General features: G+C 41.2%; 1 protein-coding gene across 5 annotated transcripts in view; it reads right to left on the bottom strand.

The window, feature by feature from the left end:
* depdc5 (DEP domain containing 5, GATOR1 subcomplex subunit) overlaps positions 1-15548 on the bottom strand; it is a 69992-nt gene that overhangs the window by 50239 nt on the left and 4205 nt on the right. For 3 of the 5 annotated variants that reach the window (XM_079649381.1, XM_079649382.1, XM_079649380.1), the window contains exons 9-28: positions 15458-15536; positions 15314-15375; positions 15157-15226; positions 11215-11287; positions 11007-11110; positions 10835-10909; positions 9765-9899; positions 9495-9643; positions 8474-8547; positions 8320-8389; positions 8185-8221; positions 7790-7910; positions 7054-7286; positions 6063-6263; positions 5598-5733; positions 5283-5374; positions 4540-4599; positions 3007-3202; positions 385-545; positions 16-136 (exon numbers count right to left, since the gene is read on the bottom strand). In XM_079649381.1, coding sequence (XP_079505507.1) covers positions 16-136; positions 385-545; positions 3007-3202; positions 4540-4599; positions 5283-5374; positions 5598-5733; positions 6063-6263; positions 7054-7286; positions 7790-7910; positions 8185-8221; positions 8320-8389; positions 8474-8547; positions 9495-9643; positions 9765-9899; positions 10835-10909; positions 11007-11110; positions 11215-11287; positions 15157-15226; positions 15314-15375; positions 15458-15536 — 2249 coding nt within the window. The remainder of the gene's footprint in view (positions 1-15; positions 137-384; positions 546-3006; positions 3203-4539; positions 4600-5282; positions 5375-5597; positions 5734-6062; positions 6264-7053; positions 7287-7789; positions 7911-8184; positions 8222-8319; positions 8390-8473; positions 8548-9494; positions 9644-9764; positions 9900-10834; positions 10910-11006; positions 11111-11214; positions 11288-15156; positions 15227-15313; positions 15376-15457; positions 15537-15548) is intronic. The other 2 variants (XM_079649383.1, XM_079649384.1) reach the window with 1 other exon arrangement.

The following is a 15548-nucleotide window of genomic DNA, read 5'->3' as shown; positions in this document are numbered from 1 at the left end:
GTTGGGGGTACTCACTTGGGCAGGTAGCGAGTGGCAGTGATGATCTTGTCTTTGAGGCAAACTTTATGGAAGGTGCGACCCATACTGAGCCAGTACACCGTCTCCTCCACGTCGGCCCGCCGCAGAGAAACTAGACCTAAAACCAGAGGAGGACGAGGACACACAACCAGGAAATTAATGCCACATGAGACAGTTTGTGGCATTAATATTCTACAACAAGAACTCTATACGAACAACTTAGAAGTACCTAATCGCAAGCGAAATCTGAAATAATAATAATAAAGTAAGATCACTTTGGTGTGAGAACACAGTAGAAAATCTTGAAATGTTAAGGATTTGAAATAAATATATGTAGACAGCAAGTTAAATGAAACATGAGCTCACCCCTGGAGTAGAGGGGGCTGCTGCCCAGCGGGGTGTTGGCGGGCGGCTGCGGCTTCCTGTTGTTGGGCTGCACGATGATCTGGTAGCCCTGCATCAACCTCTGACAGATGAACTCCTCAAACACCTGACCCGCACTCATCACCGGAGCTTCATCTTCACGCCTGGAAACACACAGAAACACATCAACACTTATTCTGATAATTTGGACAGGAAAACTCATATGACTCGTATTACCTTTTATTCATAATAATAATAATAATAATAATAATAATAATAATAATAATAATACATGGGATTTTTATAGCGCTTTCATAATGCTCAAAGACACTTGAGTTGTTATTAGCTTGGTTGTTTTCAAAGGAACATAATTACATGTGATTCTGCCTAGCAGGTAAAACATTTATTTTAAAATATGCACTAACCCTAGTTAATCATGTGAACTTTATGAAAGCTAATGCTGTATTTTCTTCTTTATACCAGTGTTTTCCCCAATGATTTTATTGATCCTCAATCCTAGCGTCCTATAACGATTGATCAAAGTGTAACTTCTGTCATTTTCAACTTGGACCCTATTTTCCCATTTATTTTCATCTAAATGACTAATGGCGACGCTCTTCTTAAAAATTGCTCCACTATTGAGAGCTTTCGCTGGGGCTGAACTGATCTCCAATGAGGCAATAGTATGTATCTCCACTAAATGTGCACATTATTGCATCTCACAGGCTCAGATTGATATTAAGTACCCGACAACATTATGGAAAGGGATCCTGCAGAGAAATAATACATTTTTTTGTACCTTTAACATGATCCTTTCTGGGTGACATTGTGTCTAAAAAGGCTCTCGCAAGGAGATGTTTTGAAATTTAGCGAGTGTTGACTTGTTAGAGGGGTAAAACGATGGAAACATATATTTGAGAGAGTGCTGGTGTTGCCAGAGTTTGTTCTGCATGAGTAGAGAAAGCATCAAAAAGATTTCCAAGAACATGGCTTAACATAATGCCTATTATGTCAATTTCTTGATTATTGTGATTAGTCACTTAAAGGCCCGGACACACCAAGCTGACACCAAAGAACTGACACAGACGGACCCCCGACTGTTGTGTCGCCTCGCGTCTCTGCTTCCTGGCCATGTGTCGCACTGGAACACACCGCAAAGACTTCAGCCGACGGCCAAGAAGCACGTATGAACTGCGCATGCGTGAGTGGCAATAACTCTCCTTATCAGCAGGCGGCGGTAGTGTGTATTCGTCATTCAAAAGAGGCAACAACCGGAAGACAGATTGCGAGATAACCGAGAGAAGAAGAACAGACTGCGTGTGATATAAACAAACAACAAATAGCGTGTGCGTTCCATTTTCACTCTACAGCGAGAAGCTCATGGGGTTTTCCCGAACCTGTGTCGAGAGCTGGAGTTAAAGGGGACCTATCCTGCAAAATGCACTTTTGTACGTCTTTTATACATGAATATGTGTACCCGGTGTGTCAGGGAACTCACCAAGTCTCAGAAAACACAACCCTCTCTCTTTTCCCAAATCTCTAAAAACGGGGCTTCAACGGATCCAATACAGACTGATACAGATTTGAAAATTCTCTGACGTCAGAAACAAGGAGCTCCGCTTAGTATATGGGCAACTCTCCACCTATCAGGGGAATGAGAGGTTGCCCTGGCATGGTAACAGCATGGTAACATGACGCTCGTGCCTCGCCCCCCTCCTTTGCAGGGGGGCGTGGTCAGCTGCAGCTCATGCAAAGACGGGGCTGGAGGAGAGCAAATAGAGCGAAATTAGTCATGGCTAAAATGCATGATCTGTATGGTAATCTTTTTTTTTAAACGTATAAATATACCTTATCGTATTGACGCATGGCCCTACACTATATTATTCAAATATAGCACGATAGGTCCACTTTAAATGAAATCTCAGATTTGCCTTCTTAATAGTTTGTTTGGGTCCCTCACTTCCGTTTCGCTTCTCCTGCACTGATTTGCTAGCAGCCAATCAGAGTGATTTCTTTTGCCGACAGCCTTTGGCCGACTGCAACATGTCGAATCGGTGGGTTTTCGGCCGAAAAGGTGTTGGCACGGCTGAAAAGACAGAACGGTGCGGGATACAGCAATCTGAGTAGGGCGTGTCGACGCTCATCGTCGGCCTGACGCCCATCGACGGCCAAAATCGGCCTGGTGTGTCCAGGCCTTAGACACGAAAACATGGGAAAATAGTGTCCATATTGGAAATTAGAATAGTTTTTGTTTTATTTTTCCTGAAATGTGAAGGTGCCATAAGAAATGCCAGTAGTCTAAAAGATGTTATACTTTTGTATTACTTTTATACAAATATGATTTTTTTTTTGTTAATGGTTTCGAAAGAGAGACAGGTGATGATATGCAGAAATTTTCCACAGGCCGCAATCGAACCTGAGTCCACTGACTCTTTTCTCAATACTTTTAGTAGAAAAATCAACCATGAAAATAAAAATGTAGTAGAACCAAAAAGGATTTGAAAAGTAAAATGTCCTCCATATCATTAAATGAAGTTACAGCATTGTGCCAGTGAATGTATGACCAGCTGACGAGTGTCTCAGACTTATACACAGAGCAGTTCTCCGCAGACAGGAGCCTCCTACCTCTCCAGGTCGCTGTGGGGCAGCAGGTCGTAGCAGCCCTCTGTGTAGTCGTTCTGCAGCGCCTGCCGGTCTGGGAAGTAGTCCGTGGTGAGGGGGAGGCAGGCTGGGGTGGTCAGAGACTTCCAATCCACCCCCACTGTGCAGCAGAAGCTGGGCACTGTCGGGGGTGCAGACAGCAGCAGGGCTTCAGGGGCACCCACACACACACACATACAAAACATCCCCACAGCAAAGACAAGTGCATGTACCCAGAGTGGAGAGGTACATGTGTGGGGGGGCAGGGAAGGATATAGGGAGGAAGGGGAAGCACAGGGGTGTAATAAATAAAGACAGGAGGGGATAGGATGAAGACGTGAAGGTGGAAACAAAAGAGTGAAGACAAACAAAGAAGAGAGTAGAAGAGAGGGGCAGAACAAACAGAACGTGTTACTTTACTGGTGATTCCTGAGCAGCCTGGAGTAGAGGTGCAGTGATCAGACATGCAGATTGTAGCCCGGTGACAGTCTGAGATCAACATCACTCACAAGCAAGTGAAAATGTGTGCAAGAGCCGTTTATGTATATTGTTGGAACGTCATATTTTTTGTTGAGTTTTGTCCTGCAGTATTTTTTTGGAAACTAGGTGGCAAGGATTAGATGCACAGGGATGTATAATTGGCGAATTGGCCCTTTTGTGCTCGGGCCCTGATTAACCTCAAACTATACTGGATATAAATACTGGAAATTCTGTCATTTGTCCGTGTACAATCCCTACAATGGCAACCAGAAAAGGACATTGGGACGTGTAAAAACGTGTTAGAACTGAGTGCGTTCCCTCTACATATGCCCTTCTCTACCTATCAACAATGCCCCTATTTATACCTACCTTTGCATCTAATCACCACCACTAAAACAATACAGCAGGATATAACTTAAAACAATATGACATGCTAACCGTCAACATAAATGTCTCCTACAATGTGTCAAGATCTCAGGAAAGGTGCAACCTGTATAGTGAATTTAAGAAGAGAATCACATCATGCAGACATACAGCTGGTGAGCCAACTCCTAAAAATGGTGTGCAAGACAGACTTTTTTTAACAGAAGGTCCCATTTACAATCAATCAAGAGAAACTGCCATGCAGGAGTGATCTATATATACACAAGGCTCTGTGAATGCAAACAGATTACCGTGAAGGAAAATTATGCTCATTAATTAAAGGAGTTGTAGACATGGTCATATTTCGTCATGAGACTTAAGATCAACAGAAGGCCCAGAGATGAGGAAGGAAAGAGTGGGACAGAGAAAGAGAGGTGACAGAGGGAGGAGGAGGGGGAACCCAAGCCACATGACCTGTAGTTGTTTATACCTGAGACCCCTGGAGACAGACGCCCACAGAAACCTGCCTGCCACAACTGAATGACCCTCACAGGTTAAGGACACCACCAAAGGTTATCTGCCCTTATCAGTATGGTGATTATGAATCACAACCCGATCCTGAGTTTTTTTTACATACTTATAATTTATGTTTTCATAGGGACGAGATGGACTCACTTGGATCGGCACCGTTGAGGGAAACGTCTTCAAATGTGGAGCCGCGATTGTTTATGGTTCCTATACAGAGATCACAATTAAACATATAGAAAGACAGGAACAATATTTTAGAGGGTGCAACCAACAAATAATATATTTTTCAAGTAATCTGACAATTATTTTCAATCTCAAAAAGGAGCAAATTGAATATAGCAGTTTCCCATAGTCCAAAGTAATGTGTAAAAACATTTTTTATGTTGTGCAATATTCTAAACCATAGAGTGTAGTTTTAAACCCAACTTGATTTACTGTCATATACAAGACAGAAAAGCAGCAAATCCTCACGTTTGAGAAGCTGGAACTTATACGTTTATGGCACTTTTTTTGTTTTAAAAATGGTTGGCAATTATTTATTTCCTACCAATTAATTGACTAACTGTTGCAGCTCTTTGAATTACTTTTTTTTTTAGCTGAACATGGCTCAATCCTCATTTTGAAAGGATAAGGTTGGTTCATTGTTAAAACAAATGTATTGCCCAAAAATTGAAAAGATTTAACAAAAGTTACTTTAAAGGAGGAAATAATGCATTTGTTGGGGACTATTTTCAGAGGGTGGAATGATAAAGGAACTTATAACCCAGTGCAATAGTGTGTCTCATTTATAAAATATCGCCAACATTTACTCAAAAAGAAATCCTTGCTATAAGTCTGGTGTTCTTTTGTCACTGCAAGTAAAGCATATTGTTTTTGAGCAGACATATCACCACTATTGTTGCTCCCTGGACTCCCGGTGAACTCCTCCATCCCTCCACCGATGTAAAGGCCGTTCTCTCCTGCATGCCTAGAGACTGTCCGCCTAGAATATAAAGGGAAATAATAAACATTCATGTCCCTGTCTGTGACTGCTCCTAGTACAAGGATGGGTTAAAAGCAGAGGACATATTTCACTGTGTGTGCTGTGTGCATGTATGTGTGACAAATAAAAAAGGTTTCATCATCCGACTCTTCTTCTTCTTGTGCTTTAAGATGCATTTATTTACAAAAGCAGGTGTTTGTTCCTTGTGGAAGGTGGGGCTAACCTTCCAGTAGCCTCGTGATACGCCAGCTCCAGCAGCTCAGCGGAGGTGTGGGCGGGGTCTCTCTGCTGACTGCCCTGCAGCTCAGCCATGTTCTGTCTGGTCTGGTGATGGATCTGGATAGCCTCTCCAGAAGGACCTACAGAACAACACTCACAGTCTGATGTTTGGATAAATACCAGCATTACTGCATTCATTTACTTCTTACTCATCCCAAAATAATGTGATGCCTTGAGTTAAAGGGGAAGGAAGTTGCCAAAAATAAGTGAATTGAAATGATCAGAAATTGTATTTTTTAATACACATGTGGTGTGTGTGTGTATGTGTATGTGTATGTGTATGTGTGTGTGTGTGTGTGTGTGTGTGTGTGTGTGTGTGTGTGTGTGTGTGTGTGTGTGTGTGTGTGTGTGTGTGTGTGTGTGTGTGTGTGTGTGTGTGTGTATGCGTGTTGTGTGTGTGTTCCCTCACCAACAGGGAAGGTGTGCATCCAGCGCCGCCGGTTGGAGGTGAGCTTCATGGGCATCCTGGACGGCGTGAAGGGGTTAATGAGTGCTCTTTGGGGGGTGTACCCTCCGGGGCGGATGTGCAGGGTGGACTCAGCACTTCCCACGGTGAACCTGCCAGGGGCACTGGAGTCCCGCTGAGAGTCCATCATCTTCTCCAACAACTCTGAACAACACAGCAGAAAAGGAGAATGGAGTGGAGAAAGGAAAACGGTGGAGCAAACAGATCCCTTGTAAGTGTTTCCCTTTAAGGGACAATTCAGATATTCTGAAGTGTTGCTGTATGAGATACTTAGCAATAACATTTGTTTAACAGGGAAAGCAGATAAACATGTTTTTTTCCACCAAAAGGTCAGACACACCAAAAATATTCAACATCAGTTTACTCTATATTTTGGTATTTGATCTGGCCAGCCCTTGCCTACAGGGAACTCAAGGCGTTAACTATCATCTCTTGGAAGCCACAAGCCTCCATTGAAAATTACAGTCATTTATCTTGCAGACTATGGAAGTTTCTGGTGTACTTTTGCCTTGATCGATTTGTTGATGTTCTTGTGTGACTGGTGATATAAAGGGGTTAGTTGGAAGTCACACAATAACACAAACAAACTTACGGATCAGTGGTTGATCAGCAATATCCATGTTTAGCAAGTTGAAATGACTTTTTTTGTCAAAGAGTCTGGTGTCTTATAAGAGCATAGATGACTATACCAGCTTTAATTGTGTTGTCAAAAATGGCTTTCTAAAGGCAAGGTAGAGTGATGAAAATATAAGAAATGTAGTGTCTACTAAAATTGTACTCTTGCCCCCCATACATTCCTTTAAATTAGTGTGGTATGCCTGGCTGTTTCTCCAAGGTGGGAGAATTCCTTTTGTCATTTACCACAGATAATACACTGACCCTGGATAAGTACCTCATACCTCCAATCTATCCGTCTTGGATGTGAATCAGTTACCTCTGGTGCTGGTGTATCCCAGGGAGCTGCTGACTTCATACTGGACAAGAGGCATGCGGGGGATGAGCAGCATGTTGGACACGGGGCCCAGGCTGTCGTCAGAGGCCAGGCTGCGCTGCTCCTCCGGCCCCGCAGAGCGAACAGGAGGCGACGCTCCGATGCTCGCACTGACCTCCACCGAGCCCCAGCTCTTCCTCCCACTGGTCCCACTCGCCTCTCTGTCTCGACCCATTCTGAAAGACACACAGTCATTGATCACCAGGGTTGGAGGTCCACAAGGATAACTCTAATAGTATGCCAGTGGCGTTCCCTGATGCATATTCCCCATAAATTAATATTTTGTCAGTTTTAATTGACAGTGTTTGGAACCTAGCGGCGTAAGTAGAAGATTTCCTGACGTTAAGGTTCTCTCGTGTTATATGGATGATTGTTCCCAACCACGAAGCCATTTTGATGTATTAATATCAAGATTTAGAGCCAACAGACTAAATAGTACTTGTTTTGTTTTTGGTGTGTTCAATTGAAGAATGCTTTTCAAATTAAAATAAAACTCCACGTCGGGGAAGACTCAAGATGTATAGCATATTCATTATTCACCATAAATACTTTGAATGAGTAGATAGTCACACAAATGCCTGGTTAAAGTTGCGCAACTTTCATATAGCCAAAGTAAGCCGTGGAACCACACAGGGTGTACTGTGTGTCTAACTAAAGCTAGTTTAGTGTAGTAAGGTACCTGAAGTTGGTGCTCCTCTGAATTCGTGAAGGGCCAGGCAGTCTGAACACCTGAGCATCATGGGCGTCGTAGTCCACCTGAATAGGGAGGCTGTTTTCAGAGTCCTTTGGAGCGCAGAGAGCTGGAAGAGGTTTAGCATCATTAAGATGTATCCAAGGCTCCCTGTTTTATAGCAATCCTTCCATCAACTGTAAAGCCATTGCACAAATCAACCTCATTGTGGCACTTGAGGAAAGTCAGGAGATAACCAATGTCAGAGGCAATTATATAATGACAACAATGAATATCTAAATAATCCAGGAGATGCTGAGATATATTTGACAGTGGTGAAACAGGCCACCCCTGGCATTCTAGAGATTCGAAAGAGCTCAGAGAGGCAACGGGTTGTAACTTACTGTGTTCCTTGCTGCTCTTGAATTTCTCAGCATGAAGCTACAAGAAATGTAGATTTAACAAGTCAAAACATGCAAAAAATAACTTTTTGAATTTGTTAAAGTCACTCAACAGTCCGTGATCAAATGTGGATGCACCTTGCGTCCGGCCAGTTTGATTCGAGGAGTAAAGGAGCTGCAAGAGTTCTGACTTTTGGAGGTGTAGAAGCTGCAGGTGTGGAAGAAAAAGATGCAAATCATCAGCTTTGCATAGAATGAAAATGTATATTTATTTATCAGCTGAATGTTTAACCTGTGGTTGATCCAGTGAGGAAGGTTGTAGTCGTCTCCAACCCGAGAGTCTCCAGGTGCTGTCCTGTTGTGTAGCTACAGAGAGGATGAACATCAGAAACCAACAAGTATAACATCCAATGTAACAGAAACCAACAAGTATAACATCCAATGTAACAGAAACAAACTTTCTGAATCAATACTGCTCAAGCAGGTGTCCAGTATGAACAGGAGGAATATATACATGTTATATACAGAGCAATCAAACCCTGTTTCACTTCCATATGTATGAGTTTTGTCAGACAGACTTTGAAAGCTGTTGACCTATGCTTTAAAGATCTCAACCTTAACATTACTAAATCCCAATCAATATTCAATCTTATATTACAACACCTACCATGTATTACATTGATCTAGTAACCACTTGTATGTAATATACACGCCAGAGCCAGTGGTGAAATGTAATTAAGTACATATACTCAATGACTGTACTTATGTACAAATCTGAGCTACTTGTACTTTTGAGAAATTTAGTATTTTTGCATAATGCTACTTTACACTTTTACCCAACTACATTTTGTAGAAAAATAGTCAACGACTATTACTCCAGTGCATATATTTTGCAACTTTAATCAATAGCTACATTACATGTTTTAGGTTTATCAACCCAGCAGTATTTAAAGTAAACCAAATACAATATTTAAGTGATGAACATACTGATGCATCAATAATTATAAAACAATTATTTAATGTATATGATTTTAAAATTCTGCATGATGAGTACTTTAAGAATATTTTGATGCTGATACTTTTATACTTTTCTTTAGTACAATATTGGATACAGGAATTTATTTTTACACCGTAGTATTGATACTTTAACTTTAGTAAATATCTGAGTACTTATTGCTGCTGAACTGGATTGGTGTATTGACAGGTCTTTCTATTATCGCATTATTACCAATGAGGGTGGAGAAGTTCCATCTCTCTGCATAATGCATTACATTTCAACAACACAAACTATTCCTCCATCATAATCCTCTTACCTTAACTAGGTCAGGAAACTGCTGACTTGATGTGTGTGTTTTCACAACAGGTGTATGACCTAAGCATCTACAGTCCGAATGTATTACCTTGAATAACGGTACAGCGTGTAATGGCTGCTCGCCCATACACACCAAGTCCACCCCGATACCTAAAGAGGGAGAAATCACCTTGCAATATATGACATTATATTTAGCTGACGTGTCTATTCAAAGCAAATTACAGTGAGGATACAAACCATCTGTTGGACACGTGATTGTGTCATCACTCACCATTGTCAATCATACGCTGTTTGGTGAGAATCATAAGCAGACGGTCCACTTCGAACACCCCCACCCCCGGCGTGATGACCACCGACATCTGGCCGGTGCGGTCAAAGTTACGGTTGATGTAGTGCTTGTCAAAAACTACGGAGACATGGTCAGTGTCAGCTTTCTAATCTTTATCAGTTAGTAACAAGTGACAGACGCTGACTTATCTGGATATATCCTTCTAAAAATAATAACTTTTCAAGATTTCCACTTTTGGATACACTTTGGAACTCACGCAGAGAATGAGACTAGAGTGAACGAGGAGAATGAGTACCGTAAGTACTACCTGTTTATATATTTGATTTAATGTTATGAAAATTCAAGAGTTTTCTTTGTGACTTTCTGATGGGTCAGGAACTTCTTTAAATTAAATATTCCATGCAAGGCTATGTTCCCCAAAATGTTTAGAAAAATTCAGTTGTAAATTATCCATCTTCTCTTAAAAAGATGCTTATGTACACTTTTCTGCTTTTTTACTCTTCCTCACTTCACTTGTATTACAAATATAATTAATTTCCTTAAAGAGAGACAATATAGAAAGTAGCTTAAGGATATTTTATTGATTTTCTAAAGATAATATAATGATCATGAATCACTTTGACCACAATGATCATGTAGTGTACATCTGACAATGTGACAGGATGGTCATGTTATATACATTTTCCTATATATCTATAATAAAAAAATCCTATCCTAAAAAGTAAAAACACAATATTGGATAGGAAAAATAATCAATCACTCAGTATGAACACAGCTTGGTCACAGAAATGTTTTTTTAGCAATTCCAACTGAGGAACTTTATAAAATAACGGATTTAAATAATGAACGAGTCACAATAGCATTTCCGTCTGATTATCACTCTAACAACTCGGTTTGATCACTAACACAATTTAGAATAAGTCACCTAGCCACTGTCTCTCAGATGAGGACACACAGTCAAATATCTATATAAAGGTGTTACAGTTATATGCCCACATTAAACACCTCCTCTTTTTCTGGGATCAGACATGTTCTGGAATTGGACCACTCACCATTGAAGGAAAGGTTGATGGCCTCAAGGTAGTTTCCTTGAGCAGCAGTGGAGTTGTAACCGACAGAAAAACCATCTGGAATGAGAGAAAATAAAGAAGAAACACAAAGCAGGAGTTTGGTTACAGAAGGCAGCTGACCTTCAGTCAGCTGAACACTGGACAGATCCACTACCTTCTTCCTTCAGCCGCACCAGCACAGGATACTGGATGAAGAGCTTCTTGATGGTGACAAGCAGGGACGTCCACTCATCCCGCCTCTCGTTCTGAGCCACCACCCTGAGCACAAAACAGTGAAGCGCACCATGATCTCCATCCTCTAATAAGTACCTTGGATCACCTTAACTTATTTCATCAAATGTGTGTATAGTTGCTATGGTTACCTGTAAAAGTCTTCATAAAAACGTCCATCGTGATCCTGCCTGATGGAACCTCTCAGGATCTCAGGAAACTCCTCTGAGGGAAATTACATTTGTATGAATGATAAATGTTTCAATAACTCACTGTGCTCGACAACCAGTATTGGAAGTACTAGTTGTGTACTTACTTACAATACTGAGATACTTAGTCATTTTTACTTGGGTATTTCCATTAATCTCATTCATACTTCTACTCTACTGCAATTTGAAAGCTTATATTGTACTCTTCACTTCTCTACTTTTATGTCAAAATATTAGGTACTGTTAATAAATATTAAATACAGTACGATAAGTATAAACCTATTGAATTATGGTCACTATTATGGATTTAAAGTAAGCTCCACCAACAGTATGCCAGCTACAAAATTAAATGGATTACTAACTATGATTCAGTTATATAATAAATAGTTATATACTATAGGTGTTATATAAATATATAATATAGATAAATAAATTATTCTGAACATTTCCGTTCTGCATGAGTGCTTTTAGTTTTGGTACTTTAAAGGTCCCATGTCATGGCCATTTCTACTGATCATAATTCCATTGTTGAGGTCTACTAGAATAGATTTACATTGTTCAATGTTCCAAACTAACATTGGTTTCTCATACAGCATCTCTGTATAGTATGTGTATTCACTCTCTGTCCTAAACGCCTTGTTGGAGCTCCTGCCCCGCCCCCCCCCCTCCCCTCCCTATGAGCCCACTGTGCTCTGATTGGTCAGCTCGCCCACTCTGTTCTGATGAATCCACCACCGTTACAGCGGAAAATCAGTGATTATGTGTTACAATGGCGTTAGCAACCAGAAAATGACAAACAGATGAGAATGCTGCGTGGGGTCTGGGTGCCGTATTGGCGGGACTTTGCGCGGCTCGCTTCTGGAGCGGACAGTGTGAGCTGGGTTATGGCTAGAAAGGATCCGTCTAATGTAAATATGACGTCACGTTCTCGTTCTAACTCTTGTTGTAATCGGAGCGGCTCGGCTGTAATCGGAAAGGGTCGGGGTGGGCGGGACGCGGGAAGATCGCGGGAAGATCGAGAAGAGACTTCGTTCTAACTCTCTTTGTAATCAGAGCAGTGGGAACCACTCAAAGTCCTCAAGAGATAGGAAACGACAGCAGTGTGGGACCTTATTGCGCGAAATTACTGAGCACACATACCACCTACAGGATGAGACGTTCATGTGTACAGTGATATCAAGACTAAATGATCTTTTGGAGGACGTAAAGCAACACACCCCACATGACAGTAGTCTTCCTCTCACCTTCACGCCCCCCAAACACAAAAGGCAGAAGAGGACCATAACACCTCTCAGTACCAGCCATCGTAGACACCCTTTTTCAGGCCGGGTGGGTCATAAGCTGAGGTCATGAGATCCAACTACAGAGTGGACAGCTTGAACAAGATTTTAAAAGCTAAGTCCCCAGAGTCTAATGCGGGAGGAGCAGGCAGGGGTACGAAGAGGAGGATAGATGCTTTAGGTAAGAACAAAGTATATTTACTTTGGCCATCTCCTCTATATTCACAAAACACAGCCAATCATCCATTCCAATCCTATGTGACATGGCACAGTTCATTTCACTCCAATAGAAATTGGTATAAAAGAGACCATTAGTCTTCTCATTGTGCTTATTGCTGTGGATAGGTGTTAACTATTGTTGTTGTATTGTATCATATCAAAAGTTGTTGTCATCCAAGGCACCACCGCCAGGTGAATGTTGGAAGCTTGGAGATGAATGGAGCTGTAAAGAGGTGGTAAGTAAAACAACGTTTTTAATCCATTGCATGTGATTGATGTAGTTATAAAAACTATATCATAAGCTGTCATTACAGTCTAAATATCTAAAAGCAAAAGGAGGAGAGGAGATGAGGAGAACAGAGGAGAGGAGACAGCAAAAGGAGGAGAGTATGAGGAGAGGAGAACAAGAGAGGCGAGGATACAGCAAAAGGAGGATAGTCTGAGGAGAAGATGAGGAGAGGAGAACAGAGGAAACAGGGAAAGCAGAGTAAGGAGCAGAGTTGAAAGAGAAGTTGAAAGCAGAGCAAACAGTAGCAGGAGAAGTAGAGCAAATGTAAAAGTAACTTTGAAAAGTATCAGCAAGAAGATCAGAGTTGCATAATGTTATTTTGTTTTATTCGTTACTGTTATATTAATGTTGTATGTTAATTTTTGTACATAGGATAATAAAGATGATCTTAACCTTGAACTCGATTCATGACCTCATTTCATTATTAAAACCTTAATATCAAATTACATACTGGATTCAAATTAGGATCTCCAAATGTGTTGATGTAATGTTTGTGATAAACTGAAGGATAAAGTGTTCCTTTATGTGTTGAGAAAATCCCCCTCCCTCTTAAGCCAAGTAAGGTGTTTAAAAAGCCTCTTGGATCAGCTGGAAAATGCATCATCACAAAACTGAAAACAGCTGTTTCACTTTACTTTTGAAAGATACGACAGAGACAAAGCTACACATATATGATGATATTATAGAATATGATGCATTGCTGAAGATTAAACTACCCAACGGGATATAAAAGAGGTAAACACATCTACAGCAGTAACATGCAACATACATTTTATTGCACCAGGAACTATCTTGGGACTTTTACTGCAACAACGTTGACTTGCCTGTGAATACAAAATAAACCATAGTATTGCTGATCTACAGTGTTGTCATTCTTCTTTCAACAGCAAGACCGCTAACAAGTATTTACATACTTAATATAGTTTAGTTTCTCGCCATCCCAAACGTAAACATTCAGCCACGTGACTGCGCTTCCGAGCCGCTCCGATTACAACCGAGCCGCTCCGATTACAACGAGAGTTAGAACGAGAACGTGACGTCATATTTACATTAGACGGATCCTTTCTAGCCATAACCTGTGAGCTGGGTTACTGGTGTCGTTTCCTGTTTGCTGCGTGGGGTCTGCGGGACAGTGAGTCATCGCGAAACTCAGCCTGAACTCAGCCTGAATTCAGCCTGAGCACCAGGGACGCGGGAAGGGGGGATGCTGAGGGGGCTGCAGCACCCCCATCTGCGAGGCTCCACTAGCACCCGCCCCCCCCGCACCCCCAAACGCGGTGCACCTACAGTGTAAGCACGCCACAGTTTCGACGCTGCGTGGCTCCACTAGCACCCTCCCCCCCAGCGCGTCACAGTTTCGCCGCTGAGAGAGTGTGTGTGTGTGTGAGGAGCTCCACGGATTGGTCCATTTGGACCAATGGGTTCATTTGGTCATCGTTACGTCACTTGGTTCCCGGAAGAAATCTCCAACGAGGCATTCTGGGGCAGCATAGACAGGTATTTTCTGTGTTAGAATTTTACTCGCTACAGGGTTTACCTTGAGGGTTTTTGACCCGTTAACATGCAGAAAAACCTTCATAACACACAAGGGGACGGGTAATAACCGGAAAAGCATGACATGGGACTTAAGTTTTGTTTTGTTTTGTCATAATGGTACTTTACTTGAGTATTTATATGATATGCTTCATTAAACTTTCACTCCACTATATAAATACACATTAGCCTTTTTATATGATATTTATAAGTATCCAAAATTGCCTCAAATTAAAAAATTGAAATTGCCTCAAATTGAAAAATTGAAACTGCCTCAAATTGACACATTTAAATTCTCTTACATGTATTTGTAAGCAATGAACAAGATAATATAATATCCCTAAAAATATAATACTTTGAAAAGACCCACTGTGCATAATCGGTGCTTCTGATACTTTAAGTATATTTGGTCGATCATAATTCTGCACTTCAACTGATATTTAGAAAATCAGAACTTTTAGTAATAATAGAGTATTTTTAAGCCAAAGTATTTATACCATTACTGAAGTAAATCTGAATCTGAATACTTCTTCTACCTCTGGTAACAACATAGGAAACACTCACCAACAGTCTTGGCGTTGTAGAATGTACGTGAGAAAAGTACCACTGTCACCTCATGACTGCAGTTCTTCTCCTGTGTTAACATCAAAACACTGCTGTTGTTTCATATTTGAAAGAACATGTTACAACAAAAGAGAAAAAAAGAGAAGAAATCACAAACCTTCCACTTGGCAAAAAGGTCAGACAGGAAGCCGTTTACAGCCTTCTCAAAGTACAGATCACCTGAAAGCAGGACATTAATATCACTGATGAATACACATAAACAGATCAAACCTGCTTACACAATGTGAGAGGCTCAACTAACCATAGATGTCAAAGTCCCACATCTCACAGCTCATCTGGATGAAGATGTACACCATGGCAGACGTGGAGCGGAACACCACCTGGGTCACAAG

Source organism: Notothenia rossii (genome assembly GCF_949606895.1).
Source record: "Notothenia rossii genome assembly, chromosome: 9".
In the NCBI taxonomy this organism is placed as follows: domain Eukaryota; kingdom Metazoa; phylum Chordata; class Actinopteri; order Perciformes; family Nototheniidae; genus Notothenia; species Notothenia rossii.
The sequence above is the reverse complement of the archived record's forward strand: the minus strand, read 5'-3'. Positions and strand labels throughout refer to the sequence as shown.